Here is a 24,932-nt window from a genome sequence, read left to right on the forward strand (position 1 = left end):
ATGGCGGTGGGACAAAAGGTGGAGGACACATTTTAGTCTTGGAAGGAACCCCATAAATTGCCAAAGTGGCCTTCAAAATAGCCGCTACTTTCATCCAGACAAAATGGCTGACTTGCTGCGATGCCTCGATGGCGCTACCTCATGACCACGTGTGGAACTGCATGAAGCACAAGAACATGCACGTGCGCCACCAAACTGCTCGAATTTGTCAGACAAGACTAATCCCCCGAATGTGTCCACAGCCAACCCATGTGGTTATGGTTGGCTGGCGCACGGCTCCAGCTGCTACAAGAGGATGGCCACCACCAACGGTTGGCTGGGGGCCCGTCACGACTGCATCGTGGAGGGCGGCGACCTGGTCTCCATCACTTCAAAGGACGAGAACGACTTCGTGAAGAGGGCAATGGGAGCGAAGACCCGCTTCTGGCTGGGACTCTCCAATCTGGTGAGATCGAAGCACAAGTGGCCGGTGACTCTGTAGCGGTCCTCCATTGACAACCGAGATCGGTTTCCGCAGGAATGTGACGAGGTCTGGTGTCACTTGAAAATTGGAAGCCAGGCCTGGACTTGGTCTGACACGCATGTGACGGCGACATACAACGAGTGGGCCACAAATCACCCCGAAAGGTAAATGCTGAGAGCCCACACATGATGAGGAAAAAGCTTTTGCTGATGTTTGATCAGACATGAGGGCCATTATTCCTCGTTTGTCTCGCTTCATGACTTCTACAGCTCCAACGTCGAGTCCTGCGCGTACGTCAACCAAGGGGGATGGACAGAGCCTGGCAAGTGGAGGTCTGGTCTGTGCGCGTCTTCTCTGGCGTACATGTGCGAACGGCCGCTGAGCGGTAAGCCTGCACGTCCGTATTCATGTTGACATTTAATGCAGATAAATGCAATCACGTCGTGTTCCTGCAGGCTGCCCGCATGGACGTCCGTGTAAAGGCGACAGTTACGTTTTCATACCAATGGAGAGTGAGTTGCAGCAATAATTCTTGTTCCACTGTCAGCGTCCGTCATGGTTTCCTAACAAATGTTTCTTTGGGCCGTCAGCTTCCCACTGCGACCCTGGACACTTCCTGTATGCTGAGTATTGCTATGGTTACGAGGAGACAGAGAGAACTTGGCAGGAGGCTGAGGAGTTCTGTCTCGCACGGAACGGTCACCTGGCCAGCGTCCACGCATGGCATGAGGGCAAATTCTTGGCTGGTGAGCACCAAGACTAACTGAAGACGGCAGCAATCATACCACTGTGCTTGTCAACATCCAACAAGGTTGGCGGCTCTTGTACTAAAGCTCTTGTTGTCCATTCCTCAAGATCACAGGCAGTCAACATCGATGCCTCATGTGGGATTCAAGAAGACGGGCAACGAGTTCAAGTGGAGTGACAAAACCACTGCAGTAAGCGAAACGTTTACGGCAGTGTCAACAAGTCATTTCGCAAAGCTGGAAAAGTTCAAACCGAGAACAAAAGCATCATTTTAGCACAACATTGTTTCTTACCAGAATAAAAGGACCTCCACTGAAGATATTTACTGGGATAATGACATTTATACAGGAAACAAAATCAAACTTGATGAGATTTGAGGAAATCGTTTCCCTACATTGTTGACGGCAAAGCAAGTAAGCGACTGACGCTCGCGTTGGTTCAACACCTCATGAGTAACAATTGGAGTCATTTCACATTTTGTCACAAATAAGTACCTTGACAATTAATTGACCATTTCAGTGTTGAAAATGCCTCACTGTCTGTGACGATGATGCAATGCTCATGGTTGATCAATGGCTGTGTTGGGGGCTTCCTGAAAAATCATTTTGGAAGTGCGAGCATTCCGCCTGACGCCAGAATCATTTGAGTGCTTCTGGAGGAAATGCAGTGGGAAGCTGACACAATGGCGTGCAACACACTAAAGTCACGTGACGTCCCCAATGTTGTCCACAGAACTACCTCTCATGGGACCCACGCAATCCTTCCGGAGACTGTGCGCTACTTTCATCTTCTGGACATTTCTATGGCGGCTCCTGCACTTCCACGGAGCCATTCTTCTGCCAAAAAGGTCCAAAAGTTCAGAGTGTCACTTTGCACGTCTTCTTGTCATGCGCTCTCTCATATTTGTTCCCTCTCGCATCCCTGCAGCCAAGCGCCAAGGACCTCAGCCTCTGCCAGGTAGGCGTCGCATCCTGCGGTCAACATGTGGTCACCTGTCGTACGTACTACTTTATCTCAAGCGCCGTCTCGCTTGCAGGCTGGACTGAGAAATGCGGCTTGTGGCTGGACGGCCCCTCCGATGACATCTGCTAACTGATCAACCGCAAGCCCACCAAGACCTGGATGCAGGCCCAAGACGACTGCCAACGCCTTGGAGGGAACCTGCTCAGCATCACCGACTTGCACGAGCAGCGCTTCTTACTCGGTAAGACGGCCGTCTCCGTCAGAAATAATCAATTCCCATTGGAAATTGCGGAACGATTCTCTGCATCATTCGCACAGTGGTCGTGTCGTTAATTATTGCAAGCCCATAATTCTCGTTTATTATGCTCCACGGTTTCTTTTTCCTCTCCAAGGCAAACGCACCTGCTGTCTTCTTTTCATTCATGAGTGGCGGTTGTGCACAAGCAAGCATTCACACGTCACACACTGCTGGGGCTTATGCAAGTAAAAGTCGGAGGTGTGAAAAGGAAATGATTAGAAATTAGAAATCCCTTTATTGTCATTGTATTCAAGTGTGCAACGAGATTAGAGGGCTCCCCTCTCCAGTGCAATACAACAATGATACAGACAAATATATAAATTAGATAAATAATCGACAACTACTTGATTACACTAGGGTACAATTTGAAAAAAAAAAGTTTTGATTTTTATGTTGATCAAAGCTTGAAATTGGCATGCTGATTCAAAAATTGCAGTCAATTTTCTCTACATCTTAGCCTCCAGAGAAGCAAAAATCCCCCTAATTTGGTGTAGAAAGCAGAGTCGATTACGATTGGACTCATGTCCGGCTATGTGGCAACTTGAATGTGCACTCCCAATTGAGACAGGGCGCTAAGAGGTGTGTGCCGCTCCCAATTTGCCAGTTCTATCGATACCTGCAAACAGAAAGCTGCCATGGTAGCAATTAAGAAGACGAGCGCTGGTCTTTCTCTTAACCTCGTAACTCCGGGCATACCGTTCCTTTTATGTTTCGGGTTCTGCTTTTACTTTGGAAAGCAAGGACCCAACCAGTAAGTGAATGTGTTGTCTAGTTGCTTTTTCCATCAACAAATGTCAGGAAAAGGCTTTTTTATATTATTGTATTATATTTCTCAGAATGAATTCAATATGAACAGCGTGCAAGATACTCACTCTATTTTCATGACGACTTCATTATATTTGATACAACCAGAGAACAATTGAAGTAAATTCTTTCTGTCCTGTGCAATTTTTCACTCTGTGTGGCTCCACTGTTGTGTGTGCCTCACATGCTAAAACATCTTGGCAGCAGTCATTCCGAGCCGCCCTAACCCTGACCATTAGTCTTCTGAAATGGCTCCAACTCTTGACGCATGTTTTTCTTTGACCCAAAGCTCTCCTGAAGCCTCTGTCGGTCGGCGTTACTTCTGTGTGGTTGGGTGCCAATCGCTCCATCGCTGAAGACGGCAGCAAGTGGGCTGACGGATCTTCGTTCAGCTTCGTCCACTTGCTCGCAGGTCGGTCTCAAAACTGCCTACATTTGGAGAACCAGAGGCACGCTTAGGATCTGTTGTCTCCTTCTAGGTTACCCCGATGCCAACTCTGCTGGACCCTGTCTTTCCTTACTCACTGGCAACGGCTACTGGAAAGCAGACAAGTGCGAGAACAACAAAGGCTACATCTGCAAGAGACAAGCACAAGGTAAGATGTGATGATGCCCCACTGATCCTCGTCACGTGTTGACGTCCACCTTTGTTTTCTCTTGCAGGAGGGACGTCAAAACAGTTGCTGCCTCATGATGGTGAGTCTCTTTGAATTGTGGCTTGAAATAAGGATAGACAAAAATGACGAGATGATTCTCTTGCAGGCTTTGTGGAGGAGCTTCTCTGCCAGGATGAGTGGAAAAGAATTGAATGTCCTGCTGAAAGCATCATCCACATCCAGTCAGCCTTCTACGGACGGAAGCGTAGCGACGTCTGTTCACATCTGCCAGGATCAGACGCAAAGACGCAAGAATCAACCTTCACAGGTTGTGTTTGATGAAATGTTTCAGATCGTATTGGCCAGACGGGTTGCAGTGGTCACCGGAAACTTAACGTGAACTTGGCATAACCACCGGGGTGTGATTACTTACAGGGAGTTGCATAATGGAAAACGTCCTCCCTCACTTCAGGAAAGTGTGTGACAACCGTCAGAGTTGCGCCCTCAGACCCTTGAAGCCGGACCCCTGCCCTGCCGTCTCCAAATACCACCACATCGTCTACAGCTGCAAACAGAAAGGTAAGAGTTGCATCGAGTTCCTTGACGTGGTCTTGGAGAAATACCCAGGAGAGAATGCAATGAACGAGTCTCAACAAAATCCAGATCTGACACAAGGACCCTCGCTAAGGGCGAGTGGCCAGACATCTAATAAGAGCACTGAGCTACCTGCTTTCGGATTTCTTCAGTGTGTCTTGACAGTCTGGTCATCATGACTGGAAGAATTACAGATGGGCCGTTTTCAGCCTCCTCCTCTCTCAAGCACTCTGAAGCCAACAAAGCTCGTCTGAATGGACAGCACTGCTGGATTCCGTCAGCAAAGCGTACGTAGAAAATTCACACGTTCGCAGCTCGGTGTCCTGATCCATCAAATGTTTTCCTCTTCAGCTACCAACAGCTGGATCCAAGTGGACCTCCGCCAATTGAGAATGGTGACAGGGATTGTGACCCAGGGGTGTAAGTACGATGACCGCTCTGAGTGGTTCAGCAAACTTCAGATGCAGTTTAGTCCTGACGGGGCCACCTGGACTAACCACACCGATGGGATGGTGAGCGGGCGGGCAGCAAGCCAACCAATCCGACTCTACCCTTGCCTTGTCATTCAATGCAAACATGGAGGTGTTTTGGTTCTAGTTGAAGACTGGAGTCACTCACCTGCTTGACACGCCCATTTCTGCTCGGCACATCCGCATCCTGCCACTGGAGGATCGTGAGAACTTCGGCCTTCGCTTTGACGTCTTAGGATGCCCGCTAGACGGTGAGCAAGACGGGCCACTGCTGTGAGAAGAAACACTGTTAAACATAGGCCTTGATTTAACCCAGGCGTGACAGTCCGAGGTGCAATCTGGCCTGTGAGGACAGAGTACACGTTCACTTTGTTGTCTCAATCAAAGTAACTGTTGTTATTCATTTTGTCCACCAAATGTCACACTGACGACCACTTCCCCAACATTCCGAAATTGCTTTGTCCTCATGATTTGACACCTGATACTGAGGCTCCTTTTCAGAGGCTGAGTATTGCACAATATCAGTCAACAGCTTCCCTTCAAAGGAGTTTGCGGTGCTGGGAACCAATGTTCCCTCTGCGCTGCGCACGTGAGCAAATGCGCACGGCACTCACACTCTCAGCGCAAATGGCGTTATATTTTAACACGCATTCCTTCATTTCCACATCTAAAAAAATCTACATACAGGACAACACGCTATTCCCACTTTCCTATGAATTTCAGTAGCACGACTGAGGACGCACACTCAGTATTGTGTTCTACGATAGTTTGAAGCCCACACATACACTCACGCTCACCACTGATGTGCCGTTGCAGACAACACACAGACGGCTCTATTCACAAAGTCCAAATATGGGCGTCGTTGACGAGCCTCTGAAATAAGGCAGTTTTGCGTTTTTCAGAGGTCAGGTGACTTAGAATTGTTTCATGTTTTATTAGATGGCCTGATTTTAGTTATGAGTGGATAATGTGGGACCATATTGAAACAGATTTTATTCAGTCTAAATAAATGAATAAATTATGCTTAAAATGATGGGTGTTATTTTTTATTTTCTAACTAAGGCTTATTTTTATGGAGGACTTGAAGTCCCAAAATTAAACAAATACACCATGAAATATTTCATTAAAACTGTCATGAATTAATTTATTAATTAAATGTGGAAATAAATAAATACATTTGTCATTAATTAAATTAGCAATGATTATATGTAATATACTATATATATGTGTGTGTGTATTTAAATATGGATTTAATTAATTAATTAATTATGTATTCAATTATTTTATGGACCCGCGTTGCAGTGTTTCATGAATTTTATTTGTCAAACTCACCCATCAAAGTTAGAGGGCGGGGCTAACTCAAATCTTGTCCAAGCCGTTGCTTTGGCCTTGAGTGGTTGCAAACATGGCAGCTATGACGATGATGGAGGCCTTTCATGAGCTACCTTTATTGAGCCATCGAGGCTTATATTTAGTTGTTTTGCCTGAGCATTCAAACCAATGTGGGCGTGAATAGCGTCACCAAGTGTATGAGTATTTTCACAAGACACTTGGTTGGCATCAATCCATTATTCTGGAATTGATTTGCCTTGACTTGAAGAGCAGCCCAACCAATCATGTGTTAGGACCTGCCCACCAAACTTTGATGGGTGAGTTTTTTCAGATAAAATTTATGAAAATCTGCAACACGTGACTTAAATACATAAATAATACTTATGTAGATTTTTTTTACATCGAGTCATTGGTAATTTAATAAATTAATGGTGCATTTATTTATTTAATTCCATGTTTAATAAATGAAACATTAATGACAACAATTAATGACAATTTTAATAAAACATTTCATGGTGTTTTTGGCACTTTCAGTCCTCCGTAGATTTGATCACAAATCTCTAGTTCCTATTTTCATATGTAGACGGTTTGAATGTTTTTGTCACATCTACATCATATAACAGGTGTGGTACTGGTTTGGCCGCCATGTGCATGTCATATGATGTGCGGTGTGGTCCAAGGGATGCTCAGGGAGTTTGTCTGAATGCTCAGACAAAAGGGAACATTGCTGGGACCCTTTTCCTTTTCTTCATGCACAGCCACACTTGTGACCGTAGGTGAGGGTAGGAACGTGGAACTATCGGTATACTGGGAGCTTGGCCTTTCAGCTCAGCTCCTTCCTCACCACAACAGACCGATCCAGAGTCCTCAACACTGCAAATACTGTACCGATCCGCCTGTCGTTCTGCCGCTGCAACTTCTCCTCGCTCGTGGGGAAGAAAAAAAAAAAAGATACGGGGAAAAAGTTGATTGTCAAATTGTGGTGATTGTGGCCCCGGAGCTCAAATGAGTTTGACACCCCTGATTTCACCGACAGGTGTGCCCTCCTGTGCTAGCACACCCGCCAGCCTCAGCTTCACTGACGGTCCAATGACGTGAGTCAGACTTGACGCGATCTTTCCTGTGCTAACGCCTCCTCCTGCCGTCTCCTCATAACACCCGTGTCTTTTGCAGGGTCCATTGCCCACCAGGCTGCGCTGAATCCAAACACAGTGTCTATGGAACTGCGGTCTACGATCAGGTAGGCAATTGTATGCCGGATAGGTTCCCGTCTTTGACACTGACTTTCTGCGAGTGCAGGACTCACACATCTGCGCGGCCGCTATTCACTCGGGCGTCATTCTGAACGAACTTGGAGGAGATGTGACTTTGCTGAAGGCGCCGCCTCAGAACGTCTATGTTGGCTCCACCAGCAACGGGATCACCTCGATGCAGTGCGCTGTCACATTTCACTGGCAAGTCCAATTAAGAGGCCCAGCTCATTCTCCCTTTTCTCTCTGCAGATATATCAGCAAAATGTCTTTGTCTTACACTTTTGTGGGTGGAGGTGAGTAGGAATGTCAAGAATCGAAAGTATTTTGGTAGGTTTCTACATCAACTAATCACGACACGGGATCTCAATGTGCAGAGCCGAGATGCTTGGGGCGTGACTGGGAGGAGTTTGCAGACGTCTGCTACAAACGTTTCGAAGACAAAAGGACGTGGTACAAAGCTCAAACCACCTGCATGAGTCACAGTGCCGAACTCGTGTCCATCCTCTCAGAGGTGGAGCAGGCGTGGCTGGAACAAGTCATGAACTTAAGTGCGCATCTCAACATTGAACGGTCCTCATCACATCTACTAGAGAGAACCGAAAGAGAGCTCTTGTTCCTATCCGTCCTCTGCAGCCACCAGCGACATGTGGATCGGACTGAACGACCTGGTAGAGCGTGGCAAATTTGAGTGGTCGGACCGCAGCAAGTTGACCTTCACCAAATGGGCAAGAGACCAACCTACCCACCTGTTCAAGAAGTTTTGCGTGGCGACGTTATACCAGGTGAGTGTGGAAGAAGTGAAGCATGCACTCTCCAGAGAGATTTTGTCAACACTGCACAATTCATTGAAATCTTTCGCATTTGACTTCCAGTCCGGTAGATGGGAGATGATGATCTGCTCGCAACTCAACAGCTTCATGTGTAAGATGCCCAAAGCGCATCATGCAATTACCTCAGTCAAGTCCGTGGAGGGACGTGCTAGTCCGGCTGGCGACATCGCACAGTCGGGCGTGACCACAATGTCAACTAAGCCCCCGACCATCACACCAACGACCACCAGGCCGACGACCACCAGGCCGACGACCACCAGGCCGACGACCAGCAGGCCGACGACCAGCAGGCCAACTAAGCAGGCGACCACCGAGACAATTAAGCAGCAGAAGAAAACTAAGCGGCCGACCGCCAGGCCACCTAAGCGGGTAAATAGCCAATTTTTGTCTGAGCATTTTTTGTTATCCTTTCCACACTGACAGTATCCATTAAAACAAAAAAACTTTGAAAATATATCATCCCTCCCTCCTTTCTCAACAAATAAATGCTGGAAGGAGCCACACATTTTCATCCGTGTCTGACTTGAAGAGGCTTTTGAAAAATGCCATCTTACTTATGGACAAAATCTGTGTAAAACAGCAAAGGGTTTGAAACAAACAAGAAAATCATCACAATCTGTGATTTTTATTTTTGCAGTGCAAAGGGCTCTTTTGGATAAAAACGAGCAGAAAACCGCTCAACAGTAGACCAACACTAAGTACAAGAACTCAATTTGTGCAAAACTGTTGTAGTAGAAGACAGCCATGTCTGCCACCCTGTGGTGAATGGTGATGTTGCAGCATTTGTTTATTTTGTTTTTCGTTTTTCTTCTAAAATTTGGAGTGGGGCAATTCTCTCTGGGATTGACACCCACCCTCCTGTTCTGGTGGAAAACAAGAGTTGTACAAATTCCATAGCGTTTCAGTTCAGTGGAGTTTCTGAGCAAAATGTGATTGCCCTTCCTTGTTTTTCTTGCAGATGCGGATGATGAAAATGTTCAAATTGTCGAAGGAAAAGTTGAAAGGCTGGCGGAATTAGACAGAGAAAAGTAAACGTAAGCACACTCGCCCACTGACCGCTTTGGCAAAGGTCCATTCTCCGAGCCGCCATTGTGCTGACCTGCGCTTCCTGTTTTCGTTCAGCTCGTCACCCGCCGTTGGGTCGGCGCTTTCTACGTGCCCGTCATCAACGGTGTCTGCTGGATGGATTGTGCGGACCCATGTCATTTGATTTTTGGATTATTTCTTCAGTGCATCCTGTGAAATCAGCATTGATTATGTTTATTTATTTTTCTTGGGGGGCATGGCACAAATGAATAAAGCAAGAAAAGATAGGATATATATTGGGATAAGCCCTAGTAAGTAAATTCAGCAAAATCAGACTTAGAAGGAACATCTTGAATTGGACACGAGATGCCGACATACTGCCAACGCGCCAGCTCAACCCATTGCCTTCCAATTACACACAGACAGCTCAAAGTATGCCTTAAAGTTAAAACATACACGTCAATGCCTTTCATGTTTCCTTTACATGTGCCTTGCAAGGATTGAGATGATGATGAAAAGCATATTGATCTTAAAATAAGCCCCACAGTTGTGTTATACAGTATTACAGAATAATTTTCGATTTAAAGTCTGATTATATAATACGGAGCCCCTCTGGTGCCACAGTATGAGAAAAAAATATTTTTTGCTAATCTGTACCCACAGTTTACTAAACTGTACCCACAGTTTACTAAACTGTACCCACAGTTTAGCTAATCTGTACCCACAGTTTAGCTAATGAGCTAGCGTTCACGCCCATGCCATGACGTCAAACGTTTGTGGGTGTTGCTTGATAGAGCAGTACCCACAATTCAGCAAATGAGCTCACGGTCCGTCGTATACACGTCGAGGTAAATTCAATTTGTTTTTTTATTGATAGTATTAGAGTGTAGTGTAGTGTTCTGTCGAATCGGCATGGTGTGATTCACTTTCACTTTCGTTCCCTCATATTATATGATGGTAATATTGCTCTAGTTCCTAGTTCATATAGCAGTTTTAGCAGCGAACGGCTACAATTAGCCAGCGCGTTTCTTTTCATTTTTCGTGCGTCATGTTTTGAACATTCGCTGCGTTTTTAAGCAATCGCCCGGCGCAAGCGATCATCCAGTCCTCGCTGGAGAAGGAGACACTCACTCGGTCGCATTACAAGAGGATACAATTACGTCTTTGGGGTTTCAAACACTGTAAGTACCTTTTCTGCGGTTATTTTTGTGTAATGATAATAGTTTGTGGTTACTGCCGTTTTCTCCCGTGTTTTTCCTAGCTAAAAGTATTGCTTTAATAGCTGCCACGCCATGAGGTTTATGTTAATATGATATTACAACTATTGTTTTTAACGTATGTAAACATATTTAAATGTAATTAATATTTTAATTAATAATTTGATCACATATTCTATCTATTCCACGATGTAATCAGAAATCAAAACATAATTCTATTTTGCTCCACCTACAGAATGCACGCGTGAGATCATGGACCAACTTCAGCTCATAGAGCTCTATTTTCATTTGGGCCTGAGCTACAAACACATACTATGTGTGCTGGGCTCCAAACACAGGATTGTTCTGAGTTTGAGGTCCCTCAAACGAATTCTTAAGAAGCATGGATTGTTCCGCCGAATCCATTATGACCACCCAGAGACAGTTGTGGAATTCATCAGAGAGGAGCTACAGGGCTCTGGAGCGTTGCATGGCTACCGGTGGATGTACACCAAATGTAAAGACAGAGGACTGCATGTACGAAAGGAAGATGTACGGCTGCTCCTTTCCGCAATGGACCCAGAGGGCACGACATTTAGAAGGAGAAGAAGACTGCACAGGCGAGCATACTTTGCCAAGGGTCCAAATTTTGTATGGCATGTCGACTCATACGACAAATTAAAGCCATTTGGCATTTGCATCAATGGAGCCATCGATGGATTTTCAAGGCGAATTCTGTGGCTGAATGCTTACCACACAAGCAGTAATCCAAAAGTCATCAGTGGCTACTTTCTTGAAACTATTAATGAATTAGGTGGATGTGCGCGCATCGTGAGAACAGACATGGGGACAGAAAACAGTTCCATCCGTGATATGCAGCGATTACTTCGTCGGACCCACACTGATGTGCATGCTGGTGGCAAAAGCTTTGTTGTTGGAAGAAGCACATCAAATCAAAGATTAGAGAGTTGGTGGGGCCTTCTCCGTCGAGAGTGTGTGGAATTCTGGCTGGACCTCTTCCACAGACTTAAAGATGAAGGACATTTTGATGGTGACTTCTTGGACAAGAACCTCATGTTATTTTGCTTTCTTGGTTTAATACAGGCAAGTAGTAACACTTCACAAGCACTTTATTGAATAATTTTTGCCATATCATGGTCAAGTTATAAATGCATTTTTATATTTTCTTCTCATGAATACAACTTTGCTTTTAAAGTTTTCAGAACCTTACAAAAAAAAAAAAAAAAAAAAAATCCAGACATTTTCCGTGACATTGTAGATGATTTATGTCCACCTGGCTTTCACACTGCAGTGCATTCGTTTTGCCTACCTTGGTAAAAAGTTGAGGACCCAATGGTCAGTGGTAACTGCAAACATACCAAACTTTACTGTAACATGCATTTTTTCAGTTATGGTTACCATACTTTGTTTTAATTCTACCTCCATATAGACACAGACACAGAAGTACGCTACAGATAAATTTGACCTCAGTGAATGGATGGATGATCAGATAATATTTGAACTACTTAATGCCAGTATTTTCCTTCACTTTCACCATGCCACTTTCATATTTTGGTGACTTCCACGTGAATGCATCTGTGTTTGCACAATGAGCTGAGATTAGTCTTCGAAAAAGTTTATATTTCCAGTTAACATGTTTCTTAAAACATTTATGTAAATTGTTTTTGTATCACCTGCAGGATGAGTTGGATGCAGTCAAGGAGGTGTGGAACAGCCATCTGATTCGTCCATCCAAGAATGAGCGTGTCCCTCATGGTCGGCCTGATGTCATGTTCTTGGTCCCGGAGCTGTATGGCACAGAGGACTTTTTGTGCCAAGTGACTGAGGAGGATTTTTTGAGGTGTGAAGGTGACTGCATCCACCGCAATGATGTTGCTTGTGATGCTGATGTGTTCACTCTGTGTACACACATAATGTCACAGAAGAACCTCCAAGTCCCAGTGGATGGATATATCGCCACGGACAACTACGTCAACTTGAGAGAGGAGCTAATAACACTCTTAGGTCTTTAATGGATGCAGTCCAGGTGTAAAAGGCTTCAAAGTCCTTTTACAATCCATAACGTATCACACCATTAATCAATGTGCCCTGTCTTACCCCCTAATGGTGTGTGTGCCCCCTCGCCACACCTCAACTGCTGTTTATATGGAGCCCTCCCATAACTAAATGACAAATTGTTTTAAGTTTGAAGCATTCTGCTCATTATGGATTTTATCAAGTGTTTTACAACATGTGTAATTTTACTTAGAATTTTTTTTTGTACACTTATTGTGACTGTGTGTGCACCCATTCTTGTACATACATGGGAAATGTACAGAGAATTGTTGAAATTCATTTGATATATACTGTACATATATTTTGTAATTTGCTTGATGGTTCTACCCAAATTAACTGTTGCTGATTTATGGTTTTGTAAAATAAATAAATTGCTGCAAACTCCTCCGCATATTGACATGCATTGAGCCAACATGTAAAGATCTTTGATTGGTATTTAAAAAGCCACATTCAAGCTCGCTAAAATACATGTGTGTGATTCAAATAAATTCTAAAAGTAAAATTGATTGACTTCTACATTTTCAGGTAGCCAAAGTATCTTGAGTTGAAACTGCTATTCAAACCTTAAATGTATTTGTGGAAACTATTTATGTGAAGCGAAGTGGTCAAATTCACACAAATGCACACTGTCAAATCAGACAGCAACAAGGTGACAACTTGATAACTGTAGACTTGAGATTTGGGTACTCAATTCAGCAAATAATGTCTCCTACATACAGTCTGTCTGAGAGCTGAGTGAATGTCACTGTCTTAACTGAGAAAAAAATTCAGATAGGAGCAGTTGCACATTTAATTTTTATAAAATTTGTGTAAAACAAGACATCGTAGTCGACCCCAGCGACACAACTATCTGCTTGCAATACAAGCAGTGGAGCAATTTTATAAAAACCAAAAAAAAAAAACACACGTCTTAAAGCTGTTGCATAACAACCATAGTCAACAAAATTGTGTCTTACCACAACAAAATTGCTTCCTAATTTTGCAAAGAATCAACTATGCAAACAATGACTCACTCAATAGTCAGTAAATATAAACAACTCGACTTGCAGTCCAAGAGTATGAAATACCGGCATAAAACAGTAAATCTGGCCCCCATGAATCAGACCATGCAACTACATTATAAAATACCATTATGAACAAATTCCAGACAAAACAGCCGCCAAACCCTCTAAGAGTATATGGGAATAGATTTTGCAGAACAGACACTAAATTATGTCCATCACCCACATGTTGGCATCAAGTACATTCTCAAATTCCTCAGACAACTCAGGGTACGACCCATAGTTGTTGGCCACCTCCAGAACACAGCCACATGTATGGGACATTGGTCTTCGTGTAAATAGGTTCTCAGCCTCAAAGAATCGCACATGGATCTTCTCAGCCACTAAAAGATCTGCACCTTTGGAAAACAAAAATAAAATATTAGTTTAGAACCACATACCACCACCAACTCTATGCTAGAACGCTCGTGTCTGTCCCCTCAAATGAAGGCTCTCTAATCATTGCCTTCAATAGCTGTGTATTTATTAAACGTTTACATCAGGCCCGCCGAAGTTGAAAAAATTAAATAAATAAACCTTGTTCATGTTTTATTTTCCCCATAATTCTGATAAGTGTCCCCACTAGGAGACACACCCTAAGACAGGTATTTTGTTGCAATGTTTTCATTCATTTTCATTTAAAATTAGAGCATATATTTTCTCCATATACGATATGTATTTTCTTTCTCAGATAAAGTGAGGTTACCAAAACACTCCATCCAAGTGTTGCTGGTCCGGCCCCTCTGTCAAGAGAACCCATTGTGGCCCACAAATCAAAAATTTTGCCCCCCGTGTTTCAAAGTCAGCTGAGGGCACATTTCTTTTGGCATATATACACACACACACATATACATATATATATCCATATATATACACATGTATATATACATATGTATACATATATATATATATATATCAAATTTGACAAGTGAAAACAAATGACAGAAATAGGATTAATCGTAAAGATGTGAAAGATTACCAGTACAAAATCGAAGAAATTTCTTGAGCCGACGTTCGTTGCAACTCCTGATGAATTTTTTCAGAAATTCAAAACTCTGCATTTCTCTCATGTTGAGGCCCTCATGCTGTAACATGGCGATTACTCTTCTTGGTGTTGGGGTAAGGCTACCATATACTTCATCCAGGCCTCCCAGTGGTAATTTCAGTTCCTTCAATATACTGGACCAGCACTCAGCAATATAGGCGGGATCTTGAACCAGTTCCTTATGTGCCACCTCAATTAAAGTCTTCTTCACGTTCCCCTTATTGACAATAACTTTAACCTCGTGAGTTTCGAGGAAATCCATCCACTCCTCAGATCCAGCGATAGACAAAAAATCAATCATCGCTTGTTCAGCCACTTGTTTTTCTTCAGAGGGAATTGTGTCTAAAAATGCCGAAAGCAGGTCATTCTCCATCAGGTCAACGCCGAGACAATACAAAATAAAGGGCTTGGCTAATGCTATGGGAAAATATTGCACAATGTTGTATCCAAGGACCATAACTTTGGCAATGTTAACCCATTCGTCTTTCATGTCGTGTCGTGTCATTGGTATCTTCATTGTGCTTCCATGAGTGCATTTACTGAAGAATGTTTCCCAGTATTCACTTAAGGCATCACGTAACACACCACCATTATCTTCTCCCTTTTCCATTGCTCCATTGGGTTGGAACATCTCGATCTCCACCAGCAGCTCATCAGTAGTTACAGTGCCGTTTTGAAAGGCTGCATTTAATTCATGGAAAACATTTCCCCTGTGCAGTTGAAGTTTTCTTGCTTTAAGTGGATGAGATTCTTGCCCTGGGGATGGATTTTCAACCAACAGCTCCATGGGGATGGTGTCGTCGAGGGTGTCATCGACATCATAAGTGGCATAATCAGCAAATGAATGTCTGAAGACTATTTCTTCATCAGCAATAACATTTTCTAACAGTCCACCTACTGCTCCCACCATTTCACTGTCCAATGGAGGCACCTTGGCTGTTTCCTCCAATGCAGTAAAATGCACAGAAGCGGTGTCATGTGGCTCATCAAGCACTTTTGCAGGGGCATCAGCACCAACTCTTTTGCATGACAAATAAAGCCGTAATGTTTTCACCTTTCTCTTTTCATACTGCTCATTTAATGTTGTTTGTGGTGAAATGATCTCTTCAGTGAAGTCCCGTATTAGAAATTCAAAATCGCTTTCCCTCCCTAGTTTTGATTTTCCATTTGGAAAAAAGAGTGCTTTGCCTGTTTCCATTAATTCTGACATTGTTGCATTCTTCAGGGCCTTTAAATGTCTTGTGCCTCCTCCTCTTCTCTCTCTAACTTGCACAATTCGGTCCTGAGTCTCTTCAAATAGGCCCATTTGGTAGTTGCGGTGTTCTTTCATAGCATTAGTGTTGCCAGACATTTTTTTCACCCGCTCATCTGTGCGGCCATTGTCAAAACCCCGCCTTTGTTGAATTTTTGAAATCAAAGACTCAGTTGCTTTGGATATTGTTGTGTTGGTTCCTTCAAGCGCAGCTACTTCTCTTCTGCAGTATTGGCGTATTGCAATTCGGTCTCCAGCTTTGGGAACATATTCTGTGAGCTGCTGGTCTGTCATCGCATTGACAGCATAGCAATCAATCTGAGGAAAAATAGAACATTGGTAATGAAACAAGTTTTAAAAATACACAAAGTACATGACCAGCAATCATTTTAAAACATGGAAAGTAAGACGCATTTTGAACAGCAACGTAGAAAAATGATTGGCTGAACCTCCAATAGTGTACTAACTACGCTAAACATCATTCATAAATATGAATTAGAAATGGTGTAAAGGGGTAGGAACACAGTTTATACTTCTTCCTACTCCATTTCGAACTGTATATATATATATATATATATATTTGACAGGACCCTTCAAACGTAAAACAACTGGCGTGGTTTGCATATGGAGACAGGGACAAAATGAGAGCTGCACACATCTCATTGAAATTTCATTACATAAATAATCTGATTGTCGTGATTTCCTCAAAAGGTTCTGCAACAAAATGTGTACCATAATTTTTGTCAAGGCCTGTTTCAAAATTTTTAACAATTCCAATGAACCACAATAAAGAAAATCAATGTCCGATTATGAATGGTGATTTTTCCTTTTTATTTTTATGTATTATGATTGTTATATATGTCGTTTCCCTCTTTCCATGAACAGACAACACTTTTGTCAATGTGTGTGTACTTCATTTACACTTAAATGCTTCTACTAGAATTCCAACCTGCCCCAAAGAAATGCAAATCCATTTGGGTGGATTAAACTTGATTATTGAGATTGATATTAAGAATAGAAAAATTTGAATCATTACAATTTTCTTTTTATGATCAACCATGTCTCACAACATATAATATGCCCGAAGCAGTTTTCCTTAAACACCCACATTGGTTAAATGACATGTTATTGCCTGTTGTACATACCTTCTCCTCGATAAAGGTGGCAATGACTTTATCATCTAACTTTCGCTGGTCTTGGAGAAATTTTAGAAAATTCGAGTCCATCTTCTGAAACAGAGGAGTAAAATGGCACGACTGCTGCATTACACATCGTCTCAAGGCAATTAAAGAGACAAGATGCAAAGTAAAACTACAGTATTGTACTTTGAAAATATGATTCTGCACGTTTACAAAAATGTCATGTCACCCTGACAAAATGAATAGATAAGTGTCAGGTTCGTCAATCAGACATAATTTATTTTTAAAGTTTATCTTACCCCTGGTGTTCCGTGTTGTCCCTTCTGGTTCAGTCGGATGGTGATCGAGCCGAGCGTCGGGATGTTCTAGCGAGGCTGGCCTCAAAATGAGGGTTTTAATATTAGTTGCTGTGCACAGTCTTTCTCCAGCCATCACTGTTCCCTCCGCTCGATCCAGTCACCATCCAGCCCGAACTTTGAAATGTCGCGGGAGAATCACATCAAATGTGGTGAAGCGACGCTTACCATGACAAGTAGGAAATTCAGAGACAAAATAGACACGGACACCAAGTGGCAAGAGTCTGGCAGCCAGGAGAGATGATACCCCAGTGATCCTGTCGAATCTCTGAAGCTTACTGCACCTCCCTGGGCCTTTTATTGAAAATCACGAGTTATATCACAATACAGGTTTACACAACAGATCAAGGGTATGTTTATTCTGGTCGCAGCTGTTGTTCATCCTGCTCACGTCCGCACTTCTTTCATGTTGATTTGGAGTCGACTTAACCTGGGTGCAGGTGGCTGTTCCCAGAGTTGTGAGTTAATGTGTGAACCAAAATTAGCAACAAAACCTATACCGTGTAGTTAATGTTGTGCCGTGTGATATCAACTTCTCTTTATTACATTTGTTAATAATTGTTCCTATCGTATTTCTCTGTAGCCACTTCATAAGAATTTCTTTATTATTCTCGACATTCTTTTTTAGCATAGGTGTCGTCGTAGTAGCAGCAGACTTCAGCAAACATCTCTTATGAGGATTCAGCACGATGTTGCTTGCGTCAGCTTTTCTCCTGCATTTCCACTCAAACTGCAAACACTCAAGCATAATCTACTTCACTAGATTGCAACATGTTATATGCACTACGTATTAAAATAAAGCTTTGTCACGGCAAATGTATAATAACCTCTTAATATTATTCGAACAATTTTAGTTCCCAAATATGAACTTGAGAGATGTATTGAATTTTACTTTTGTTGCTGGTTTTGTTTTCACATCTGACACCATGTTGTTGGTTGGATAGTATTCCAAATGTATTTCCCTATTATTAACAGTTGACATGATAAAGTGATACTTTATGTCAACATATTTGCCTTTTTACAGGGTTTTTCACCAGGTTGTGATGTGATTGCGAATTTTAAATTAAAATATGTCACTCTTTTATTACTTAACTGTTATTGTGTTCGAAAATGATTTCGATATTTATTTAAGTACTTTTATATTTCATTATTTGTTTTAGTATTCATTAAACTACAATAATTCACGATTAATTTCAAGATTCATTGAACTGTTTTAGGAATAATTTAGTATTCAATGTTTAATTGTTACAGAATTTACTTTTTAAATTTTTGTTTCACCATTTTGTTCAATCTTAATCTTATGGAAAATTATTTTGCAAGCACCAACACAAGGTTTTTAAAGATAACGATAAAGATGTCCTTTCATAGTCACACAATGGGGAAATTTGCAGTGTGACAGCAGCAAACATATTGATCACACCGAGGCGGCGGTGCAATGTGGCCGTTAATGTATAACATTAGCAGCAGACATTCAGAAAAAGCAAACCTATGCGAATATACACAGTATATACGTAAACACACAAATCCCCATGTGTATATACACAATTACATCCCACAACATTTACAAGTGTAAGGAAACACTCCGAATGTCTGTATATGGTACAGAGGGAAAATTAATAAAATGCTGCAATGATAGAAAATACTGCTGTCATAACCCGTGTCGGTCATGTCAGTGTTTTTGTTATTATTTTCTTCACCTTCCTGCCATGTGCTCATTCTGTTTATTTAGTCAGCTGAGTGGGGCGTTCCCTCCAGCACTCGTTCCCCACCAGCCACGCACCTGTTCCCCGTTACCCTCACACACCTGATGTCCATCTGCTCCCCTAATTACTGGACTATTTGAACACCTCACTCCGACAACTCATTGGCGGTGCATTGCTCCGTTACGGACTGTCACGACCGCTCTCTGATCTCGTTCATGCGCTTGTCTGCGCCACCGCTCTCGCCACCGCTCTCGCCCCCTAGCATTTGTCCCTGTCCTTGCTCCTAGTGATGGGTAGATGAGGCATCCTGTATCGTTTCGACACAGTGACACAATGTATTGACACTGTGTTGCTGAATACTGACACCTGGTGGACTTGCAGGAAACATTTGACAGGGTCATCTGACACTGATCTGTCATACTAATTTTATCCAATTCCATTGATTAGCGACGTGATGTGTTTTTATATATCCTATTTCGTATTACTTTCCATCGCACTATTTATTCTCCTATTCATCTAATTTATATATTTAACTGAATTATTGTTGTATTGCACTGGAGAGGGGAGCTCTCTCATCTCGTTGCACAGTTGAGTACAATGACAAAGGGATTTCTGATTCTGATAAGGCATTTGCTTTCACATTATTTTTACATCCATGCAATTTCATCCATCCATCCATCCATTATTCGCCGCTTATCCGGGGTCGGGTCGCGGGGGCAGCAGCTTCAGCAGGGAAGCCCAGACTTCCCGCTCCCCAGCCACATCTTCCAGCTCTGCCGGAGGGATGCCCAGGCGTTCCCAGGCCAGCCGGGTGACGTAGTCTCTCCAGCGTGTCCTGGGTCGTCCTCTGGGCCTCCTGCTGGTGGAACATGCCCGGAACACCTCACCAGGGAGGCGTCCAGGAGGCATCCTAAACAGATGCCCGAGCCACCTCATCTGGCTCCTCTCTACGTGGAGGAGCAGCGGCTCGACACTGAGTCCCTCCCGGATGGCCGAGCTTCTCACCCTATCTCTAAGGGAGAGCCCAGACACCCTGCGGAGGAAACTCATTTCGGCCGCTTGTATCCGAGATCTTGTTCTTTCGGTCGCGGCCCACAGCTCGTGACCATAGGTGAGGGTAGGAACGTAGATCGACCGGTATATTGAGAGCTTCACCTTTTGGCTCAGCTCCCTCTTCACCACGACAGACCGATACAGCGTCCGCATCACAGCGGAGGCTGCACCGATCCGCCTGTCGATCTCCCGCTCCATCCTCCCCTCACTCGTGAACAAGACCCCAAGATTCTTAAACTCCTCCACTTGGGGCAGGATCTCCTCCCCAACCTGGAGAGGGCACTCCACCCTTTTCCGGCTGAGAACCATGGTCTCAGATTTGGAGGTGCTGATCCTCATCCCAACCGCTTCACACTCGGCTGCGAACCGCTCCAGTGAGAGTTGGAGATCACGGCCTGAGGAAGCCAACAGTACCACATCATCTGCGAAAAGCAGAGATGAAATACTGAGGTCACCAAACCGGATCCCCTCATCGCCTCGACTGCGCCTAGAAATTCTGTCCATAAAAGTTAGGAACAGAATCGGTGACAAAGGGCAGCCTTGGCGGAGTCCAACCCTCACTGGAAACGACTCCGACTGACTGCCGGCGATGCGGACCAAACTCTGACATCGGTGGTCCAGGGATCCAACTGCCCGTATCAAGGGGATTGGTACCCCGTACTCCCGAAGCACGCTCCACAGAACTCCCCGTGGGACACGTCGAACGCCTTCTCCAAGTCCACAAAACACATGTAGACTGGTTGGGCGAACTCCCATGCACCCTCCAAGACCCTGTAGAGAGTGTAGAGATGGTCCACTGTTCCATGGCCAGGATGAAAACCGCACTGCTCCTCTTGGATCTGAGATTCAACCTCCCGACGGACCCTCCTCTCCAGTACCCCTGAGTAGACCTTACCAGGGAGGCTGAGGAGTGTGATTCCTCTATAGTTGGAACACACCCTCCGGTCCACCTTCTTAAAAAGGGGGACCACCACCCCGGTCTGCCAATCCAGAGGCACTGTCCCCGATGTCCACGCAATGTTGTAGAGGTGTGTCAACCATGACAGCCCCACAACATCCAGAGCCCTTAAGGAACTCCGGGCGGATCTCATCCACCCCCGGGACCTTGCCACCGTGGAGCTTGTTAACCACCTCAGTTACTTCCGCCCCCAAGATAGGTGAGTCCACCACAGCGTCTTCAGGCTCTGCTTCCTCAAAGGAAGGCGTGTCGGTAGAATTGAGGAAGTCTTCGAAGTACAGTGAACCCCCGGTTATCGCGGTTAATGGGGACCGAGACCACCCGCGAAAACTGAAAATCCGCAAAGTAGCGTCGCACCTTCAAAAAAAAAAAAAAAAAAAAAAAAGACAAAAAAAAACACCGTGTATATATACTTCGCACCTATATATATATATATATATATATATATATATATAAATATATATAGGTGCGAAGTAGCGGCACACCTTCAAAAATGCTTAAAAAAAAATATAATAATATATATATATATATATATATGTATGTATGTATATATATAAATATAAATATATATATATATACTGGTAGAGAGAGAGAGAGTGAAAATTCATGTTATAACAAAAAAAAATTATTATTAAAACTTATTTTATTCCCCAGCCATTATTTTTGTATTTATTCAATTACTTCTTTTTGTATTTAATTACTTCGACTTTTACCTGCTGGTACGCCGTCCGGTGTGCCCTGTGAATGTTATGATCCTCCAGCAGAGCTGGAGGATTGAACAGGACTCTCCAAACGCAGACACGGGAAAAAAGGTGGTGATACAAAGATATTTATTATAATCACAATATAGTCAGTGTAATCAGCGCGTCTCGCAGCAGCTGACGAGACTATCGCTGGAGGAACGCCCACACAGCTGAAAAAACTAAAACACACGCGGCATGAAAGGCACGGATCATGACAGGCACGGATCATGACTGTGAAATGAAAGGTGGCATTCTTCATTTATTTATTCATTCATAACTGACAGCCTCGCGCTCCGCCGGTGCCCGGGCGGCAGGTGCTCCTCTTCGGCTTGCTGTGACGCGAGCATGCCCTCCTCCTCGGGAGCTTCCATTCGGTTAAACTTAGGGGCCGCTTGGAACCGCCCGTGCCCGGGGAAGGTGCTCCTCTTCGGCTTACTGTGACGCGAGCATGCCCTCCTCCTCGGGAGCTTCCACTCGGTTAAACTTAGGGCCCGCTTGGCACCGCCTGTGCCCGGGGAAGGTGCTCATCTACGGCTTAACTGCCACGCACGCCGGCCGGAGCTCTGATACGGTCCGAACCGCGCGAAACGTCGCCATCAATCGTGTCCGGGGCAACCTGCTCTTCTTCGTCTACTCTCTTCTTCGTCCACTCTCCTCTTCGGCGCACGCCGGCCGTCTAACCGCTTCAGCGCCCCCTTGTGCCGAGCTACAATGCCCCCGATTATTTTTTAGACCCGCGAAGCACTGAACCCGCGAAAGGTGAACCGCGAAGTAGCGGGGTTTCACTGTATTCTCCCCACCAACTCACAACGTCCCGAGTCGAGGTCAGCAGCACCCCATCTCCACTATAAATAGTGTTGGTGGCGCACTGCCTCCCCCTCCTGTGACGACGGATGGTGGACCAGAATTTCTTCGAAGCCGTCTGGAAGTCGTTTTCCATGTCCTCACCGAACTCCTCCCACGCCCGAGTTTTTGCTTCGGCAACCACAGAAGCCGTATTCCGCTTGGCCAGTCGGTACCTGTCAGCTGCCTCCGGAGTCCCACAGGCCAGAAAGGCCCGATAGGACTCTTTCTTCAGCCTGACAGCATCCCTTACCGCCGGTGTCCACCAGCGGGTTCGGGGGTTGCCGCCACGACAGGCACCGACCACCTTACGTCCACAGCTCCGATCGGCTGCCTCAACAATGGAGGCACGAAACATGGTCCACTCAGACTCAATGTCCCCCGCCTCCCCCGGTACGTGGGCGTAGTTCTGCCGGAGGTGGGAGTTGAAACTCTTTCTGACGGGGGATTCTGCCAAGCGTTCCCAGCGGACCCTCACAATACGTTTGGGTCTGCCGGGTCGGACCGGCATCTTCCCCCACCATCGGAGCCAACTCACCACCAGGTGGTGATCAGTTGACAGCTCCGCCCCTCTCTTCACCCGAGTGTCCAAAACATGCGGCCGCAAATCCGATGACACGACTACAAAGTCGATCATCGAACTGCTGCCCAGGGTGTCCTGGTGCCAAGTGCACATATGAACACCCTTATGTTTGAACATGGTGTTCGTTATCGACAATCCATGACGAGCACAGAAGTCTAGTAACAGAACACCGCTCGGGTTCAGATTGGGGGGGCCATTCCTCCCAATCACGCCCTTCCAGGTCTCACTGTCATTACCCACGTGAGCATTGAAGTCCCCCAGCAGAACGAGGGAGTCTCCAGGGGGAACGCTCTCTAGCACACCCTCCAAAGACTCCAAAAAGGGTGGGTACTCTGAACTGCCGTTTGGTGCATAAGCACAAACAACAGTCAGCACCCGTCCCCCCACCTTAAGGTGGAGGGAGTCTACCCTCTCGTCCACCGGGGTGAACCCCAGTGTACAGGCGCCAAGCCGGGGGGCAATAAGTATGCCCACACCTGCTCGGCGTCTCTCACCTTGGGCAACTCCATGGTGGAAGAGTGTCCAACCCCTCTCAAGAGGACTGGTTCCAGAGCCTAAGCTGTGTGTGGAGGTGAGCCCGACTATATCTAGTCGGAATTTCTCTGCCTCGCACACCAGCTCAGGCTCCTTCCCCGCCAGAGAGGTGACATTCCATGTCCCAAGAGCCAGTTTCTGTAGCCGGGGATCCGAGCGCCAAGGTCCCTGCCTCTTGCTGCCGCCCGACTCACACTGCACCCGACCCCTTTGGCCCCTCCCACAAGTGGTGAGCCCATGGGAAGGGGGACCCACGTTGCCTTTTCGGGCTGTGCCCGGCCGAGCCCCATGGGTGTAGGCCCGGCCACCAGGCGCTCGCCGACGAGCCCCATCTCCAGGCCTGGCTCCAGAGGGGGGCCCCGGTGACCCGCGTCCGGGCAAGGGAGAACGTGGTCCAATTATTTTAAACTTCATAAGGGGTTTTGGTGAGCCGTGCTTTGTCTGGACCCTCACCGAGGACCTGTTTGCCATGGGTGACCCTACCAGGGGCAAAAGCCCCCGACAACTTAGCTCCTAGGATCATTGGGACACGCAAACCCCTCCACCACAATAAGGTGACGGCTCGCGGGGGGCATTTGTAAAATATGATGAGGGATTAAGTTAGTGAGCTTTTATGGGAGACGGGGCGAGACGCGAATGGATTGAAGCTTCCGCCAGTCACCCGTCCAATAGTGTCACCACCACACAGCTGTGCCGGGTGGCCGTCCTCGAGGGCGTGCGCCTCCCAGTTACTGACATCATGCAGAACAGTCCGTCAATGAGAAACTGCTAATCAGTATGAGTAGAACCCCCGTTTTTGCATTGATGAAAGAAAATATTGTATTGGATGTAGAAAAAGAATTTTTACACTCGCGGGTTCTGAGGGCCAAGAGAAATACAACCCGAGGCTTACACATGCGCCGCTGAGCTAGTGTGATTCAAAACAAACACAAAAAAAACGGGTGGCTAAAGTGTACTGACCGGTCGACTTGAGGAAACGCTTGCTTAATAGTAAAGCTGATGACAAGCACCCCCCCTCGGACACGCATGGGACGA

At 45.1% G+C, this 24,932-nt stretch overlaps 2 protein-coding genes across 2 annotated transcripts; one reads left to right on the forward strand and one right to left on the reverse strand.

Moving 5' to 3' along the window:
* The first annotated feature begins 295 nt into the window (after positions 1-295).
* On the forward strand, positions 296-9,592 carry LOC148342120 (C-type mannose receptor 2-like). The gene is made up of 25 exons (XM_088288068.1): positions 296-445; positions 518-627; positions 733-860; positions 919-975; positions 1,054-1,209; positions 1,319-1,401; positions 2,138-2,167; positions 2,318-2,414; positions 3,565-3,687; positions 3,755-3,871; positions 3,939-3,971; positions 4,038-4,199; positions 4,307-4,450; positions 4,618-4,752; positions 4,817-5,020; positions 5,076-5,186; positions 7,304-7,361; positions 7,441-7,507; positions 7,567-7,700; positions 7,770-7,813; positions 7,895-8,068; positions 8,154-8,302; positions 8,393-8,719; positions 9,473-9,523; positions 9,581-9,592. The coding sequence occupies exons 1-25, from the start codon at positions 296-298 to the stop codon at positions 9,590-9,592; spliced, it is 2,856 nt and encodes a 951-aa protein (XP_088144194.1).
* A 3,837-nt stretch (positions 9,593-13,429) lies between these two features.
* On the reverse strand, positions 13,430-17,747 carry LOC148342121 (uncharacterized). Its single transcript, XM_088280691.1, has 3 exons — positions 17,131-17,747; positions 14,668-16,303; positions 13,430-14,047 (listed from the first exon to the last, which is right to left on the reverse strand). Exons 1-3 carry the CDS (start codon positions 17,248-17,250, stop codon positions 13,854-13,856), a joined length of 1,950 nt encoding a protein of 649 aa, XP_088136817.1. The 5' UTR covers positions 17,251-17,747; the 3' UTR covers positions 13,430-13,853.
* Positions 17,748-24,932: the final 7,185 nt, after the last annotated feature.

This window comes from Idiotropiscis lumnitzeri, chromosome 2 (genome assembly GCF_059441095.1).
Source record: "Idiotropiscis lumnitzeri isolate Australia: NSW breed Sydney's pygmy pipehorse chromosome 2, RoL_Ilum_1.0, whole genome shotgun sequence".
NCBI lineage: Eukaryota > Metazoa > Chordata > Actinopteri > Syngnathiformes > Syngnathidae > Idiotropiscis > Idiotropiscis lumnitzeri.